Source organism: Barbus barbus (assembly GCF_936440315.1).
Source record: "Barbus barbus genome assembly, chromosome: 26".
NCBI classification, from domain to species: domain Eukaryota; kingdom Metazoa; phylum Chordata; class Actinopteri; order Cypriniformes; family Cyprinidae; genus Barbus; species Barbus barbus.
In genome coordinates, this window is record NC_136754.1 from 573,158 (window position 1) to 593,248 (window position 20,091).

Genomic DNA, 20,091 nt, shown 5'->3' on the forward strand with positions numbered 1-20,091 from the left:
ATATAATTGGTCCAAGGAGGAAAGAATAAAGACACCCAAGTACATAAATCCATTCTTGGGCCATTTAAACCTGCTTCTAATTTGAGTTTGTTTTGAGATTTGGCCGTTTACATCTATGGCCAGAAATGAATTACATTTTAACATATATTCACATAGAAAACAACTATTTTAAATTGTGATAATATTTTACAATATTGCTGTTTTTACTGTATTTTTATTAAATTAAATGCAGTAGTGGTGAGCAAAAGAGACTTCTTTTAAAAATATAAAAAATCATACCAACCTCTTACTTTCAAAGAGTGGTGCATATTTGAGGTTTTACTTACTAGTCATATGGTTCATAGTGCCTTAGAGATGATGTCTGGCAGGAGCTCCGCTCCAACTCTGCTGCTGTCATGGAACAAACAATGGTCTTCTCAATTTTGTCAGTAAAGCTCAAGAAACAGAGTTCCAGATGTCAAAATAAGACTTTATTGAACACAGCAACAAAGCCGAGATGACAGCCATAGCATCTGTCCGGGCACCCATACTTATACCATCTTCTTATCAGTCTTTTTAACCAAAAAATGACAATTCGGCCTCTGATTGGTCTAACTACACTAGTTTTGCTACAATTAATTATTACTGCTCCTGCTTTACTTTCCAATTGTAGACTCATGCTAGTTTGAACAATTTTCCTGATAACTTTTAGTCTCACACTCCCCCTGGATGCAGGTGTCCTCATGGGCCATTCATCATACTTGTTAGTGCCATCCTTGACATGTTCTTGGAAGTCACGCAAAGTTCACTAGTTCACTCTAGTTCATTGGTGCTGCCCAATGGAAAGTAGCATACTTGCTCACCAGAGAGTGCCCAAGACTCACAGTCTATATTAAGACATCCAGTATTGAAGCAATAATTAAAACAATCTCCATATTGATCAGTATATTGATTATGGTTATAACATACCTCATATTTTTGAATAAAATATCACAACACATTCCCCCTCTGAGACTTTATCATGTCTCTAAACCCCTTACCCAGAGTGCAACACCATGAGTCCACCTCTTCCTTCCGTCCATCTATGTGTAACGGGTCCCCGCTCGGCTGCTCCGTGGGAATGAGGTTTACTTGCACAGGACCTACTCGCTGGCCTCCGTTACATATGAACCAATAATGGTCCTTCAGTCCCTCTTAACAAATGGCTTCTTCATGATACCGCACTCTGGAGGAAGTCGGAGACAAACATCTCTCCCCACAGTTGACTAGAGAAGAGTAAAAGACTCCACTTCCCTACCTATACATTCTTGGGGGTCAAAACAATGAATCAAGAATAAATCATCAATGTGTATTAAAGCATGTGCGTGGAATGTCTTAGCCTTGCCCATGGTTGTCATGGTTATGTAGAGTACATGAATGATAAGTCAGATGATTAAACAGATTGTTAAAATCAATATCACTAAAACAAAGAAATGTAATAAATGATGTACTGGTTCATCCCACGGTGCCAGAGGAACTCCAGGCTTTCCCGTTTCCTGGTGATGTTGTCCATCGCTGCCAGAGGAGCTTTCAGGCAGATCGTATTGTCCTCCAGCTCTGTCTGGTGTTGGAGTATAAAGTGTGTTTTAAAACCCTCCAGTTGAGTCTACTCATGCTGCTAAGCACTGAGGTGCTCGTTGATCCTTTCTTCCAGTGTTGACTTTCCCAGTGTAAAAAGACACAAACTATATACTGACAATTAATGTTAAATAATGACTACTTGTCAAATAATAATATTCAATCTTTCTTTGTCTCTGTATTTTATGTTTGTATTATCTCGTAACACAGACAGTGACCTGCTTAAGACCTTCACCATCCCTTGTCATTCCACAAAACAATCACATTTTACATTTAAAAGATTTTCATAGTTAAGTATTATAGGATAAATGATTTCAGGAATATATGACTTTTAAAAAAAGTACATGACTACAGGAATAAATGACTTCAGGAAGGGGCATATGCCAAAACAATAAACATAACCCCTTCTAGCTTTCTGCCTACTCTACCCAAATATTCTAATAACTCTACATTATATAAAAAAGAAAATACAATGAAAATACTAACTCCCTTTCTATCAAAATTAACAATACATGATAAAAGTAAAGAATGAAAAATAAAAGGCACCCCTTCCCTACCTCTCCAAAAGAGCTTTTACACAATTTCATCCAGCTCTTCCAGCCCAGGGCACTACTGTATACATGTTGTTACACCCAATGTCAATCCCAGATGGCTTTACTGATACATTAATCATCTGTCGGGTATATCTTCCGGGTGGAACCCCTCCGGAACGCGATTTACTGAGGGGAATGCAGAACTCATCTGTACAGGGGGAACACACATAGGGTACTTGGTAATGGTTGCTAGGGCGTAGCTAGGAAGTGGTGATTCATGATTGGCTATTTGTGGCCCGAGTCAAACGAGCCCACCCCATATCTCTATGACACCGTGATCTAAATATATCCATCTGAGCCTTTTATAATGGCAGTCTATGGGATCTGTTGCTAGGGTGCTGTAAATGGTTGCTAGGGCATGACTTGACAACTTCACAGTGATACTTTTTTTTTTGTCAAGAAAAAAGATGATCTGAACACTGTTGTGTAAATTGTGGCTTTTTACTCTAGCATTACATCCCACCCACATCCCTCTGATCAGCATGTGGTACATTGTATTACTATAATTAAAAATGAAAATTAAACAGTTTCTTACAAGCTTATGTGATTTGATAAAATACATAATGAAATATAATCGTACATGGGTAACAGAGAAATTACAATAGCTTCAAGCTACACATGATAGTTAATGAGATTAATACAACACTTCTACTTGAATGTCACTATCATGTCTCGTCTCGTGGGATAAGTGTCTCGTCACACCCCTAGTAACTAGTAATGAGTAATATATTACATGCTTTGAGTAACTAGCCCAACACTGTTTGCTTCTCAAACACCACTAATAATAAGCTTAAGTAGAAGATCAGTAAGTTGGCTTTCTCAAGCTAATTTAAGGCACACACGTTAATATTTATTAATCCTCCTTAGCGTTAGCACAACAAGTGACAAAATAATTAATACTCGGAAACTTTCAGACCTGTACTGCATGCAATTAATAGCAGGATTTTCAAATTATTAATTTACTGTTGTTTTTGACACATAAGTATTTTGTATACATTTAGAAACTAATCATTATTGCTAATAACAATGAGATAAGAAAAAGATACTCTTGAAATGTCAAAGAAACAAGTAAAAACAATTTCTACTGTTATCAAAAGCAAAAATTCACCTCACCAAATTATAAAGTGATTAGTTGCACCTAATGATTAGTAGTAAATACAGTTTATAGCTTTTATAACCTAACCCTAACAGGATTTTCTTCAAAGGTGTTCTTGAACTAAAATATTATTCATAAAGTCGTAAATTAAAGAATAAATAGAATCCTTCATTTTTCTTCACTGATTATACATTATGCTTGTTCAGAAGTATTTGTCCAAACTCTCAATAGCGTCCTGTTTTGAGTGGTTTCTCCATTCATCTGGGATCTTACCCCGATCCTGAAATTTTTTATTGTACTTATTTTCCAGCTGTTTCTGAAATCTGCAGACAAACCACTTCCAGTACGACAGCTCAGTGAGGTCAGGGGTGATGCTCCATTCAGCATAAACACCTCCTGCTGATTTGTAATCTTTATATGGAACGGTTTCTTCAGATTCATGAGATGGGTAAAACTCTATAGTACTTGCCACTAGAGTTGTGCAAAAGCCTGCACAAAGATATTGTGTTCTTCTATAATGCCACCCATTCAGTCCATTAGGTCGATGGAAAGGAACACTGTGAGGTCGTGGTTTGTGGTTTTCTGCTGTGTTGGTGCAGATGGCTCCACAGAACGGACACTGAACCCAACAGCACTGACAGAAGTGTTCATTTAGAATCTCATCAGGCCTGTCCTTATATTCCAGCTTCTGTAGAAAAGATTCTGTACTGAATTCCTTTCTCATGTCAGAAATTATAGAAGGAAGTTGATTTATTATTACCTCGGCTAGAAGTTTTACATCAACATCATCACGACTCACTCCTTCAAGGTCCTTTTCAGAGAAAATCAGCACATCTGATAAACTCTGCGTGAAAATCTTCAACCACAGATCAGCATCTCCACTGTTTCCTTCAACCCCTTTAGATGCTCTCTGCACTGCTTCTATGATCTGATTCTCCTTCTGTCTTAAATCATCATCTAACTTTGGCAGAACACTGATGTTGAAGTTATCATTTATGTACTGATTGACTTCATCTCTGATGAAACTCTTGAAGTGTTCTTTGGGATTATGAATGTAGGTGATGTATGCCAGAAAATCCTCCTTTTCTGCCAGCCTCTTCAGGATGTGTTTCTCCAGATTAGATCTGTTTCCATTCAGTGATTCACAGTTTGTCTTCATATCATCTGCCAAATCCCGGGCAGTTTTTTTGTAGACACTGTGCTGAATGGGTTCTTTCAGTTTGTTACAGATGATCTCTCCTATAATGGCAGCTGATGTTGCTCCCTGACAGTATTTCTGGAAAATTCTGTAATACTCTTCTCTTTTTTTTTTTAAATAGAGAACAGGGTCATTGGCTTCCTTAAACATTTTGTGTTGTTCAGTGAATGTCTTTTGTTCTTTCTTGCATATGGAAAGTACCAAATCACTGAAGAAGTGTTTCTTGAACACATATTTCTGTTGTCTTTGCTCATGGTCTTTTAATTTTGCCTTGATGAAATCAATGAGTTCTTGAATGTAGCTTTTGTTGTAGCCCATCTTTGCAATGTTGTGTGATATGATCATTTTGTTTGCTTGCTGAGCAATGTCTGCAAGCAAGTTTCTTATTTGGTTGTCATCCTCTTTAGAATATTCAGTCCTTGTACCTGTAAATACATTTGTAATTTGTTTTGTAATTTTGTTTTTTTTAACCTGTACATAGTCTGAATAGCTTGACAACTCCAAGATATCACATTGTGTGCTTTCTGTCCAGTGTTCTAGTACAGAGGAACTTTCATTGATGTCTCTGAGGAGATCCCTCAGATCTCTTAAAATGTCAATATCCTGGGCTTGAGGTATCTTTTTGATAATCTCGTTCACCCAGTTACCCCAAAACTCATCAAACCTGTTTTGCAGGATTTTATCATCATTTGCTTTGTCTTTGTCTTTAAGAGTTAAGGCAAGATTTTTGGCCTTCTCAAGGAGAGCGTTTTCATTTTGTGTCCTCTGAGCATCAATGTTTTTCCTCAGGTCTCGCTGCTGAAGCACCACATTCAGTTTCCTCTGCGTTTCCCTAATAATGTTTTCCTGTATGTGTGAGACTTTTATTTCAAAAGATGTTTTCCACTGAATCAGTATACTGGCATTGTTGTCTTTCTCAAAGAATTCTGACATAGATTTTTTCACTTCTGTACTTTTTACATTTAGTTCTTCTTGAAGATGTGTTTCATGAACCTCATTGATTGCTCCATTTTCTATTTGGTTCTGTAGTTTGTTTTCAGTTTCCAGCATGGCCTTCCTAAGGCTCCAGGTCCACTTACTGTATTCTGTCTCCAATCTCCTGTATGTGGCAATCTCCAGGGCATTTTTGAAGCTGAACACAAACCGTTCCTTCAGCAAAGCCTCCCAGAGATTTTTAATGTGACTTTTTATGTCTGTCAGCATCATGCCATTTGAATTTGAGATATGAGAGAGAATAGTTTTCTTAAGGTCTTGAATGTTTTCACAATATGAAGGGTTTGGTGGTGCCATTGGTGGGGTCCCTTCCCAGAGCTGAGCAAAATACACCACATCCTTCTGTACATCAAATCTAATGACATCACTGAAACGTTCTGCATCACAGACTTCACCTTCAGCAGCGAGTTTTGTCATCTTATCTAGTGTCTCCTGCAGTCGTCTCCTTCCCTCCATGTTTTTCTCTCTAGCTGTGACGTCTGAAACGTTCTGATGCACAAACACACAGCTGGGATTCAGTCTGACCTCATTCATTCTCATGAAGGCCTGAACCACAATCTGAAGAATGTCCTGCATCTCAGACGGGTTTTCTCCAAAGATGTTGATCAATGTCATATTTCCAAGACCAACAACAAATGTGGCCAATTCATTGTCATGATGTCTTGTTGATTCTCCAGACAGTTCTAGAGCATGAAGACCTTCAGTATCAACAACCAGAATATAGTCAAAGTTCATCTGTGTTTTCATCTCATCTGAGACTCTGACCAGCTGCATGAAGGCTCCTCTGGTGCACCTGCCAGCGCTGACCACAAACTGGAGTCCAAACATTGCATTCAGCATGGTGGATTTCCCAGAGCTCTGAATCCCTAAAACCGACAGAACAAAGACTCTCTGGTCTCCCAGTTTCTGGATGATTTGATCCAGAACAGCAGAGATCCAGATCACAGGAACATGAGCAGCATCTCCATCCATCAGCTCTAGAGGAAACCCAGAGATCATCATCCGTGCTGCAAGACTTGGGAGAGAAGAGAAGTTAATCTTCAAGTTTGTCTTGTTCTCCTTCACAGATGAACATGATTCATAGATCTGACCGATCTCCCTCATGATGTGCTCCAAACCAAATGTTGCATCTTGAAGTTTCTTAGATAATTCCACAAGTTCTGTTTGTTTTGGCAACAGTTCTGCAGATTTATTACTGCTCTTACTTAGTTTTGAGAGTTCTGACCATGTTTTATCATACTCTTGATGTAGACTAGAAAGATCAGCTGAGGTATGTTCATCCAGGAGGATTCTGAGCCATTTAAGAAAAAACATTGATTTATTTGTAACATGTGAGTTCATTTGTTTCATGAATAAATGTATAAACTCACTGATGGGAGCTTTATGCTGCTCTCCACGGATTTTCATCATCTCCATTTTTTTTTTACTAATTTCCACGTCTGGGTCATCTCCTTGAGGTCGATTTAGTTCTTTATTCATCTTACACCACTGATGCCACAGTTCGCCCTGACAGGGCAGAACAGATTTTTTGATTTCTGTCAGATGTTTTCTCTTCAGTAAATTAATCATTTGCTGTGCTGTCACCTTTCCTTTCCTGCAGTAATCATCATCTTCCTCATCTACTCTGATGTCTGAGTGTTTGGACACGTCTTCAAGTCTGAAAGTGGAAGCAGATTCTGAAAGACAATTTGAAATAGCTTGTCTGAGATCTTCAGACACTTCTGCCTGACCTCTGTCTTTCAAACCAATTTTATATTTTCCATTCCTCTGCTCAGTGAGAGCTAAATCATTTTCGGGAAGAAGGCAAATCAGTGGCTTTGGGTCCTTGTAAAGGCTTTGGATTTTTGTCATTCCTTCGTCATTCCTGCTGAGCTGTGGTAAGACAACAACATTGACTGAGGCCTCTTTAGTCATTATATCCAGCTGTTTCTCATGTTCTCCTGCATCACCGTGTAGATTACAGAAGGCAACGCGGCTGGTGAATTTATCATCATGTGTCCCAGAAGGGCAGAACCAGGCGATCTCCACCACTCCGTCCATCAGGACTCTGGTTCTGCTGCTGCCTGGACAGTGTCTGTGGAAGAACGTGTGGTGTCTCTCGTTGATCAGACTGTTCATCAGCTGAGACTTGGATGAGGACACAGAGCCAAACCTGAAGAAGAACACCATTGGAGTTGCTGCCTTCCAGACCGGCTGGTTTTGACTGATGATTTCATTATTGTTGTTTTTTATCTTCCAGCTCTGGTTAATTTCTCTAAATGTCCAGAGAGGAAACTCAATCTGTTGTGTGAATGGATCAGGAACAAGCAGAGGCAGAGCGTACCGGCACTGGGACAGTTTAGTGACCATCAGCTGCTTCAGGAAACCATCAGCACAATGAAACACAGCCATCTGAACATCCATCGGGTGAATAGGGTCTGCGTTGCTCTTTTTTTCCTCAGACAAAGATGGTTCTTCAAAAAGTTCACTAAACACATCAACACTGTCTGCAAATGATTGTTTGGCGTTTTGTTGTTTTTCATTGTGATTCTTACTAGTCTTTGTAACAGTGATACTTCTGGCTTTATAGTTCATCATCAGTAGTTTTTGTAAGAACATGTGAACCAGTTCTTCCTCGGTACAAGACCCATGGGACTGCAATGAATGTGCAGTTATCTGAAGAACATCTGAAGCTCTCAGTTTATAGTTGAACTTGGCTTCAAGTTGAAGTCTGTGAAAAAGTCCCTCTACTTCTTTTTTCAGTTCTTTTCCTCTTGTTCCAAGGTCTTTGGCTGTTTTGGCCTGTAAAATAAACTAACAGTCATTTGTCTAACAGGATATTTTCTGCAAACAGATTTCCAGACACCATATAGCTTTATCCTTCAGTCAGACGTGATCAAGAGCTTACACTTGGATACTTTTATAAAACAATTTAAATTTAGAGGTATAGATGTGCAGCAGTATTGCCTGTACATTTATTTAATTTAGTCAGTTAGCAGACGCTTTTATCCAAAGAGACTTACAAATGAAGACAACAGAAGCAATCAATTGTAATATTAAAACAACTAAAACAGATCCAAAACTAAAAGCTAAAACTTTAAAAATACTATATATGCACATTTAAAAATAAAGAAATTAAATAAAAATGCATACAACTAAATTTCTCAAAACTTAACATTAAATGAAAACAAAAAATAAAGCTAAAAACAATTCAAAATATTAAAGGAACAAAAAGGTATGAGTATAATTATGATTCTAATTATTATTGGAAATATTATTACTAATTATAATTGAAGTACTAAAATAACTCAAATTAAATAAACCTAAAACTTAATTAAAAAAACCTATACAGACATAAATAAAAAAAACTAATAAAATGACAAACATTACTACAACTTTAACTAAAATTAAAATAGATAACAAATACAAATCAAACTACATTAGTTTATCAGTAATCCTAAAAAAATAACACTGAGCCAAACACACATGCTAAAAATACAACAACTTACTTACACATAGTAGTAGTAAAGAGGAGAAATAAATATACTATACGATACTTATATCCTTTGCCGGTGTCCCTGTATAGTGGAGTCGCACGGTAGAGTCGATGGTCTTTACACTCTTCGGTCTTTTTTATACCCGTCTAGCAAAATACTAATTGAATTAAACTGAACCAACTTTCCTGTTTATCACAACAAACGGCCAAGCAAGCCACGACACTGACAAGGGAGGCGATACAGTACAAGACCAAACGCCATATCAGCACGTCTCCACACAGTAAACAAAACAAGCCTTTCCTAGCAACAACAACTGCTCTAAACGCTAATGAGAAGTAAATACACTTACAAAAACACTGTGCATTTTTCTTCCCCTGGGCAATGAATTTGTTCCACTTAGTTTCTCTCATAACTGATTTATATAGTGAGAATAAACTATTTTTGTATGATTCAACAGACTTTTGTATGACCACTATTTTCAACATCTGCACCCTTCATCTCTTTGGCATTATGGGGTATGTACTGTAGATTGATGTGAAGCAAAAGTTTAGCATTAGCTTGCAACTTGCAACAATTAAAAAAAAACATATATATATCCCATATAGCCAAGTGTGTTCAGTGGTTAGTTTACACTTCACACAGAACTTACCCTGTCTCTCTCTTTTTCTTTTGTGGTTGTGTTGTCCATGTTGTCTTCAACAGTTCTGGTTTGATCTTGTAAGAAAAAAGAAAGTAAATGTTAATTCTACATAATTATTGCAGAGTGGGTAGACTTTGTGTTGGTTAGTTTGTAACCACCTAAGTTTTTATCTGCCATTTACTGAGCAATTCATATGGCATAAGGAATATTAAATGACTCCTTTAATGGACAGAAATATCACAAATAACAGCATTAACATAAACACCTGAGTTTCCTCATCTGATATGTGTTACAAAGTGTTGCTGAAGGACAGATAGAATACACAAACGAGAATCCAATAAAGAGTCTTTAAAAATAAAGCACGGCATGGGCGTAAATTTCATTTAACAGTAGGGGGGGACAATAAATCTAAAATTTCCCCCCAAAAAAATTCCTTGGGCAAAGTAGAGGCTTGATCTGCCTGGCGTTCTGGAAGAGCGGGCACTTGGGGGCGCTCTGGAAGCGAGGACACTGGAGGAACGGGCTCTGGAGAGGCGGGCACAGGAGGGCGCTGTTGAGGAGCGGGCTATGTAGGGTGCTGTCGGGGCGCTGGCACTGGCCTAGAGGGAGCCGTGACTGACAGGCTTGCTTCATGAACTTGCAGGCTTGCTTGGGAGAGCCGTGGACGACGGCGTTGCTTTCCCTGCGGACAGTGGGTTTTGGAGAGCCGCGGATGGCGGCATTAATTTCCCCGCGGACAGCGGGCTTGAGAGAGCTGCGGACGACAGCGGGCTGGTTCTGACACCTGAGGATCCCTTCCCTCCATCAACAAGAAATTGCATTTATATTTTCTGCCACTAGATGGGCCTATTGAACCCTATGGAGATTCTGAACTGAGCTCAAAATGTGAAATCTTTAAAACTACACCGACTTGAGGCTTCATTTAGCTTTCAAATATATATCAAGGCTTTCAGATATATATAAAATCATTTTAAAAACTATATTTTGTAAAAAAATAAAATAATAATTATACTGGATCTTACGACGGCGTTTTAGTGCCTCGTTAAAAATTTAAAAAATCTAAGATTACGAGACTAAAGTCGTAATATTTAGAGAATAAAGTCAAAATATTTAGAGAATAAAGTCGAAATATTTAGAGAATTAGAAATTAAAGTTATAATATTTTGAGAGTATAGCCTATATTGTGCATGCAAATGGCTGCATTGGGAGCACCGGGAGAAGTTGCCAGGCCACTGGTGTGCATTATTTTTCTAATAATTCAACGGACCGAAGTCAATTATTCCTTACTTATTTTATTTGTATATTATGTGTATTTGTAATGTGTATCTTTGTTCTCATTTTTTAATAACAAAGATAAAATAATGACAAAGATTTTTATCTTTACCCACTTTGGCCTAAATATCTGCCATACTTTTTTATATTTTGTTACCTTTTAAAGGCTTTGTCTTTATAATAGGGAGATTAGTTTGGATGCACTGCTCAAACAACTTGCAGAAAACCAACAAGACAAAGACTCATGATAAAATCGTGATTCTTAATATTTCTTAAAAAAAAAAAGAAATTGATATTTTTGCCATATCGCCCACCCCTAGCCGAGGGGGAACAAACCACTCCTTTTGCATCGGGGCGGCAACCACTGCAGCTCAAAAAGGCCTTCAAGAGCTATATCACGTCTACTCTGTAAAAAATGGTTTGAGCTACCTACTTAAATTATGGTAACAACATATTACACATAATATTTTTGAGTAGGCCTAGATTTTTTTTAATGGAATCTACCTTAATAAATCATGTGAAATCTCCTAAATTAATTAATCTATGACATAATTAATGAAATGTGCTCATTTATCTTAAGTTAATTCTCAAAAGTCTGATGTTGAGTAAGGCCTGTTTGTATTTGACATTTTGACTTTCAGTTATTTTGTACATTTAAAAGACTGAATACAGCCAGACAGCTCAAGTAGGAAAATACTTGATAAATACTGGAAAATACTGCCCTAGCAAAGCTATTGCTCATTGAACAAAGCATAATGCCTCATATCCATAACCATAATCTCTACTCTTCTGCACAATCGTAACGACAGACACTTCAGCGTAACAGAAACTCTTTCAAATGTCAAACATAACTGAACATTAATAGATGTTTCCCTTCACTCAAAAACACATAAAATAGCACTTAATTTCAAAATGTACTCTCCATATCCACCCATATGCAAAGCAGGCTGTGAACTAACAATCACCTCTAAAATAAAACTGCAAAATTGAGCAAATAAAATAAAACTGTAAAATTAATTATCTTAAAATTAATAGGTAGCCTTCTTAAATTTTTATGTTTAATCAGTTCCTCCATTCAAGCCGCAAAACTGCTTAAGTTTCCTTTAAAAAAAGAAAAAAAGAGGAAAACACAACTCTTGGTTTTATTAGAGAAAACTCCTCAATATTTTCTATACAACACTGACTGAACCACAATTTCTTTAATGAAATATACACACTATTTTAACTATCACCTTAATTTTTTAAATGAAAATTACAAGGCCTATGATTAATTTTTACAGTCTAATAATATCCACATAAAGAAAACCCATCTAGCCCTGACCATCTGACTGAATTTAATAATAAAAAAACAACTTTTATTGTACCTCCGTCTGATGTTTGTGTTAGCTCTCCTTCCGCCGTTTCCATTCGCACTGCTTATTCGGCGGCGAACGGGGCTCTCTATTCTGATAATGCTATCATTACTGTTTCACACGTAGCCTACACCATCTGCAACCGTTGATGGACGGCACCCATACCACAACATGGCTGCGGTCCAGCAGCGGTTTATCTGCAGCAGTGCAGATCGTTTCCGAACAGATTCTGTTTTTGATGTGCTGCACGTGCTGAATTAACGTGACAGTGAATTGTTCGTGGTAAAAATGAACATGGATTGCCACAGAAATGTAGTCATTTCACCATAAATAGATATAATTAAAGTCTACTGTGCTTCACAAACCCATGGCTTTTTAGCTAGGTTTAAAAAAAGGAAAAGTGCACTTTTAGATAAACAAGGCAACATAATAGATGTAGGCTGTAAGGGAAAATACTATAAGTGATATTCAGTTTACTGGCTAATACCCACATATTAGAAATCTGAATAAAACGTGAACTGGAAATTCCTTTCGATGATTTGCCTGTAGAATCATTGCAGCGGAGACACAAGAAAATCTTCAAAAAAGAAAAAAGATGGAGCGGAAAGTCCGAAGACCGGAAGGAGGAGGAATTCATCCGCAGCGGCTATTTGCATTACAAATTAGCAATGGATTCTATTTAAACTAAGTGAAAATAGCAAGATTTTCTGCTATTTATACTACTTATTGCAAATAGTGACAATTATCTGCACCTCAGTATTGTAGTACATTATAAAACAGTACGCAATAATTACATATTGAGTGTAAATTATAGTTTTAATTCAAATTAGGCTATTAAATGGATGCCACCTTACTGGCTCAATAAAGCCCTCCCTACACCTACCCTAACCCGACCCGATACTTTAACTTTTTGATTATTTCCTTCATTTTTATTGACAATAAATGCCTTTCCGACGCGATGAGATTTGAAAAGGGAGGAAAAAAAGTTTGTCAAAAGGTGGTTTCGAACTTGGGTCGATCGCGTCAAAACACTTAGTGTTTTATTTCTCCCTGTTCCAACCATTTATATATGTTAGGGAATTTAGTCTTTTCTGTTAGGAGCTAGCTTGGTGTTTTTGTTGTTTTGGCCTTTGCTCACCCCTGAAGTTGTGCTTTCACTTGTAGTTCTGTAAATAAATGTATAAAGGATCTTTGATTGTTGATTCCAGTTTATGTTGCGGCCTTACCCTAGGCAGGGTCGTAACAATTGGGGGCTCGTCCGGGATCCTGTAAAACTAGATCATTTGATTAGGCCTGAGTCATTGTGTTTGAATATTTTCATTTGGTGTTGAAGTAGGTTAGTAACGGAGTTTGACCTATCTTCATTTACTCAAAATCCAACTTTGGAAATATTTAATAAGTGCAGGAAAGATGACCTGCTACAGATTGCAGATTTCTTTTGTGTTGCTTTGTCATCTAATGCTTCTAAACCAGGGGTGTCCAAACTACAGCCCGCGGGCCATCTGCGGCTCGCTATGACTCCTGTGGCGGCCCGCGAGGGATTAAAAAAAAGAAGAAGAAGAATCTGCAGAGGTGGGCAAACTATGGGCGTTTTCATCCAGTCCATGAGGCAGTTGTTCCAATATGCAATATTAGTAAAATCTAATAGATGGCGCTGTAGCCTGTAGTGCAGTATATAACCCCTGATTTACACCATCGCGCCCGCTCCAGTCGATCCGTGGCGGCTTCACTAAAGAGAGGCGACACGTCTATTTCTGATGGACGCCGTGTTCAAGCCGCACAGCGAATACAAAATAAAAAGTCAAAATAGTAAAACTGGCACAATAGTAAATAAGTTACATGTTTTAAAAATATGAAAGTGTTCATTTGTTTTGAAAAATGCCTTGTATTGGAACTGTTTTAAAAATGCTTAAAATACTATCCAGTATCCTGTTCACGGGTGCTGTAATTTGGGGAAAACATGGAAATAATTTGTCATTTTATCTTGCAAAGATATGATTTCTTCTGTTTCCCACACACATTTTTATGAAAATAGATATAGTACTGTTTTTTCTGGATTACAAATCGCGTTTTTTCATCTGAAAATGCTGTAATTTCCAAGGTGACTTATCTCAGGCTATCTCGCCTTTTTTTTGGTCCTCTCTTTCACATAACAAAAGGCAAATGAGTTTGTTTTGAGTTTGTATTGTGCATTTTCCAGCAACCACGCCACTAGTTTCAGTTTCGCTTTAAATATTTAAGGCTGGGCGTTTATAATATATGTTTATGGTGAATGCCACTATAATTTGTTTGTTTTTTACTTATGTTTTCGTTCTTTTTTCTATTCTGAACACTGATAAATTTACAGGACTTTTTGTGGAGTGTAGGGAATATAAAAGCATGTTTCTAATGTTTGTAAACGTTTCATTTATTTTACATTATTTCTGAATGAAATGATAAAATGTGTCTTATACATAGACTTGTACACCAATGCAACTTATCTGTGTCATAAAGTGCTCATAAAAATAGGTAGAGATGGTACAAGAAAAGAACTGGCATGTATGTACAAGTATACATAGTACAGTAGTAAGTGTCAATTTAAAAAAAATCAAAGCTTCATTTGTCATAAACATATTATGCGGCCCCGCACTTAATGTGGAAAATTTGATGTGGCCCTCGAGTCAAAAAGTTTGCCCACCCCTGTTCTAAACAAATGTTAGAGGCTGAGTTGTACAATCGATTGGTGACATAAAGATCTTGCCACAGTGGTGTTAAAGAGGGAGCTATTGCATCGGTGGTGACTGATGTGGAGGCTCTGACATGAGTCCTCTTGCTGCTCACTATGATCCCTTGTTGGCAATCAGGTTAAAAGAACTTGAATTGCAGATACGAAGGCAAGAGCATGAGAACCAACTGTTGCATTTCCTGGAGATAGAGCTGGAAATTGCAAGATTACATTGTCATGATAGACCTAGCTCTTTTACTTCTGCTCAGCCCACAGTAGATGTTACTTCTATTCTCACTGGAGTTTCAACACCAGTGTATGGTATCAGTACTCCTTCTGTATTTCATGCTAGTAAGCATGTTAAGTTGGTACCTCCTTTCAGGGAAGCTGAGGTGCACTTCACTGCCTTTGAGTGAGTGGCAGCTACCATGAGATGGCCCAAAGACAGGTGGGCATTGTTACTGCAGTGCAGGTTGGTAGGCAAGGCCCAGGAAGTATGTTCCGCTTTACCAACTGAACAGAGGTTGGATTATGAAGTTGTGAAGACTGCTGTGTTAAGGCCTTATGAATGCGTACCTGAGACTTACAGGCAGCAATTTAGAGCTTACGTGAAATCAGCTAATCAAACCTTTGTGGAGTTTGTCCATGAGAAGCAGGCTTTCTTTCAGAAGTGGTGTGTAGCAAGCAAAGTTTCTGATTTTGCACAACTGTGTGAGTTGCTGTTATTAGATGACTTTAAAAGTTGTTTGCAAGACGACGTTGTGTGTCATCTAAACAAAAAAAAGTATCTTCTCTCTATGAAGCTGCAGTATTAGCTGATGAGTTTTATCTGACACACAAGACAGTTTCCACCTTTGAGGGTCAGCAGGAAAACATCTGTTTAGATGGTAAACGTGCTACTGCATCAACCCCTTTAAAACCTGTAATTTGAAGTTTAGTGGTGTTTGACTTTGTCAAACTCTGGTTTGACATTTATGGGTGGGGGTGTTACGTCTTGAGACATATTGTATATGTCTTGCTTTGCTGGTCTTTTCTCTCTCTCTCTCTCTTTTGTCCCACCCTTTCTTTCATAGGATTGGATCCTACCAAAGTGATCTCCAGATCTGATTGGTGCTAATGGACCAAGGAGAGGCAATAAAAGGATCTGCAGCACCTGAGGGGGGATCTCTGCTCAACTTGTGATTTCCTGTTGTATTGCACATGTGTTATTGTGTGTTTGCTACAGTGTGTTGTTGCTGTTAGCTTGCCTGTTGATCTGCCTGTTTTGTGCAGTGTGATTTTTGGTTTTGAGTTGACAAGTTGTTGTCAGTCTCATTTCCATTTTTGTATATTTTGTAAAGTATTGTAACTATTCTTAATCACACTTGGAAGCTGTAGGGGGTGAGTGCCATTTTCTTGTAAATGTTTTCTCCTGTTTTTCATTAGATAGGGACTTACTCATTAACATATTGCATTTTATTTTGTTTTCCTTTTGTTAGGGAATTTAGTCTTTTCTGTTAGGAGCTAGCTTGGTGTTTTTGTTGTTTTGGCCTTTGCTCACCCCTGAAGTTGTGCTTTCACTTGTAGTTCTGTAAATAAATGTATAAAGGATCTTTGATTGTTGATTCCAGTTTATGTTGCGGCCTTACCCTAGACAGGGTCGTAACACCGATTCGTAACAGTATACATCCTTGTGTCTGGATTTTTGAGACGCCAGATGTCAACTAATCCCAAAGGGGTACATGCCTTTTTAATTTCACAATGAGCTTCATTGCTTCTTGATGGCCATCATCATCAAATACACTATTGAAATCACCTCTCCATACAATATTTGCCAGGGGCAATTTATGCTTAATTAGTATCAATTTAGTTTCAATATTTGTGTAACAAAAACTCATTAAGTTGTCTGTTATTGGTGGCATATGAATTCACAAGAGTGTAATGAGTATGATCAATGTTAACATTTAATATTACCATTCTTCCCAAATTATCAATTTCATGGCTTAGGACCTTACCCTTGAAATTTCCTTTTAATATATCGACCCCTGCAGATCTAGTGGTGCAATGTGAAAACCATATTTAATTTCCCCATTGACTTCCAAAATTTTTCTTCTTCCTCACAGGCATGCGTTTCTTGCACAAAATAAAAATCAACACCCTTTCCTTTACAAAATAGAAATAAAGATTTCCTTTTCAAAAGACTACGTAAACCTCTGGCATTAATTGAGAGAACTGAAATGGACATTTAACACTTGTCCTCTTTTTAACTAAACTAGTAAACAAGGGTCTTTGTTGAATATTGTTAGTTGCATAACTGTTTGTTGCATATCTTATACTTAACGTTCTGCAGTATACAAACAAAATGTAACCACCTGTAAACAGTTTTGCTTTCACTTGAATCTGAATATTAGTATAACACTTTTTTTTTTCTCCAAAATATAGCACTTTTATACTTCTACATAACAAAAACTTGTTTTATATACATCATACTGCTTACTCAAAAGAAGGCTGCTTACTTCAAGCAAGCTACATTTCAGTTAATGTAACATTAGGTAACTCGAACCTCTTTCTTATCTGTGTAGCCTATGCTTTTGCTACCCACAATGTACGCTCGCTTTCCCTCTTTGCGTGCATTTTCAACAAGTGCTTCTTTCAAAGAGCGGCTGGCTTGACCGCAGTTTGCATTCCTCCTCAGCTCTGGAAGTTTGCCAATCCTGTGGACTACTTCGATGGCGTCTGTCACTGAAGTATGCTCAGCTTCTGGAAGGATCTCTTTACAGATTTGTTTCACAGCCGCTTTGACATCTTCTTCAGATCTCTTGGGTACTCCGTAAAGACCTCCAAAATCATGGTATGTGTAATATTACTAGTTACATTTTGAAGTCATGTTTCATTTTGATTTCATCCATGTTAAGTTTAATTCCACTCATCTGTTTTGTACTGTTTGCAGGTCTTCCTGTTACAAGCAAAATTTCCAACAAGCCAGTGTATGTGCTTTTGATACTGGTATTTCTGAATGTATAATATTTATTGGTCTTAGTCTGCATATTGTCTTTACATTTGTCTATTGTTCCTCAGAAGGGCCATCATCAGAAAACCCAAAGGCAAGGCAGCATGTCCAGGAGCAGCCACCTGTCATTTGTACTGATGAGAGAAATGGGATTTTTGTCTCCCCAAAACAGACTGAGAATCTATTCCTTTACAAGGACCTGTACCCCAAGATGTTTGTCAAATGAAAGATGAACATTGTTCTCTCTCCGTCTGTACTTTCATCTTCATAACAAAAGCATTAATGCTATTTGAACTTAAGAAAAATGACCGCAGTTTCAATTGAGGGTGGCCTGTAATCAGTCCATGCTCAGGGCACCTCTGCTTCATAATCCGTCCCTGCAAGGCAGCTCTCTTCTCGCACCGTTGCTCTGCAACAGGAGCTGCAATCGGGAACACCTGCGAAGGCTAGACCGGAGTGATGCAGTCTTTGAATTGGGACACAGCTACCGAGTACCGGCCCAAAGTCCTTAGTTCCCAAGGAAAGTTCCTGCGGTGGAAATGGGGATTTTGTGTACCAGCCACAAGTGTCCCCTCAGAGCATCTGTTTTAGCACAGGAGGGAATATAGTGACTTGAACTCGCTCCTCTTTAAAACCAGCAAAAGCGGATATGCTGGTTTTCCTAACAAAAAACTTGTGAGCTACTGAGAACCATACTGTAGGATCACTGTAGCTGGAAGAGCTATACTCCTTGTGCACTTTAGTCTGTGTAGTATGTTGCTGTTACTGACTGGAAATAATTAAGTTTAATATCTATATTAACATTGAGACAGTGTTTCTTTTTCTTTTAAGATTTAATTAAAAAGTACAGTTTACACGTTTATATTATGTTTAACTTTGATTTGCCTAAATATTTTCAAAAAGGTGCAGGCAGATGTTTGTTCTCCTTTATTTTTCTGCACTTTGTGTGTTATGTTACTGACTGGAGATCAGTAAGATAGTATATATTTTTATTTATATTTATTTAAATTCTTCAGTAAACAAGCTACAGATAGTCCAAAATGCAGCGGCTAGAGTTCTTACCAGGTTAGAAAGAAAATATGATCATATTACCCCAATTTTACAGTCTCTGCACTGGCTACCTATTCAGTTCCGTATCATTTAGAAAATATTATTACTTGCCTATAAGGTCCTAAATGGTTTAGCTCCTGCGTACCTAACTTGTCTTCTACCACGCTACAATCCAACCCGCTCCCTAAGGACGCAAAACTCTGGACGTTTGGTAGTACCTAGGATAGCAAAGTCCACTAAAGGAGGTAGAGCTTTTTCACATTTGGCTCCCAAACTCTGGAATAGCCTTCCTGATAACGTTCGGGGTTCAGACACACTCTCTCTGTTTAAATCTAGATTAAAGACACATCTCTTTAGCCAAGCATTCACATAATGCATCTTATAATCTTGTACTGCAGTTATATCTGATCAAATGCACATTATTATTATTCTTTAGCTTGGGTTGAACAAATCATTTTTGCTTAGATGGAACAGCAGCTACTCTAATTATGTCTCTATTTGTTTCTCTGTTTCTGTCACAGGAATAACATCCCGTGGTAACTAGGAATTACAGAAGTTTCAGTCTGGATCTAGAACACCTGAGAAGAGATGATGCCAACCCCTCAGAGGACCTCAGATGATGTCAACCCTGAAACAACACATAGAACTACCAAATTTTGCTACAAGTTTGATTGCAACATATAATGTTTGCTGTTAATAGTGTTCATCGTCTGTTTGATTACGTCAATAACTGATTTTACTGTACATTTCTGCCATATGTACATCAACTTGACATAGTCACCACTGATAAGCTATTACTAATATATTGTAGAATCTTTAATTTTCTGTAAAGCTGCTTTGCGATGATTTGTATCGAGAAAAGTGCTATACAAATAAACTTGAATTTAATTTAATTTTATGCAAAGCAACTTGCATGCATTTGATCAGATCATGCATTCCATAGGAATCTAATCTTTTTTTTTCACAAAAAACACTATGATGGTAAATTGCACACTGGAATTTGTTTTTTAAAATTCTAAATAAAGATTAATGTTTACAAGAAAATACTATTTCAGGCTTTATATCATGATCTCATGTATAATTCAGTGTGCTAACTGCTGTTTCTTTGTAATTATGAAAATTTCTAGCAATT

General features: G+C 37.6%; 1 protein-coding gene across 1 annotated transcript; it reads right to left on the bottom strand.

Moving 5' to 3' along the window:
• Positions 1–3,487: 3,487 nt before the first annotated feature.
• LOC306845757 (interferon-induced very large GTPase 1-like) lies at positions 3,488–9,640 on the bottom strand (the record flags this gene model as incomplete). Its single annotated transcript, XM_079378736.1, has 2 exons — positions 3,488–8,257; positions 9,602–9,640. The coding sequence occupies 2 exons, from the start codon at positions 9,638–9,640 to the stop codon at positions 3,488–3,490; spliced, it is 4,809 nt and encodes a 1,602-aa protein (XP_079234862.1).
• Positions 9,641–20,091: the final 10,451 nt, after the last annotated feature.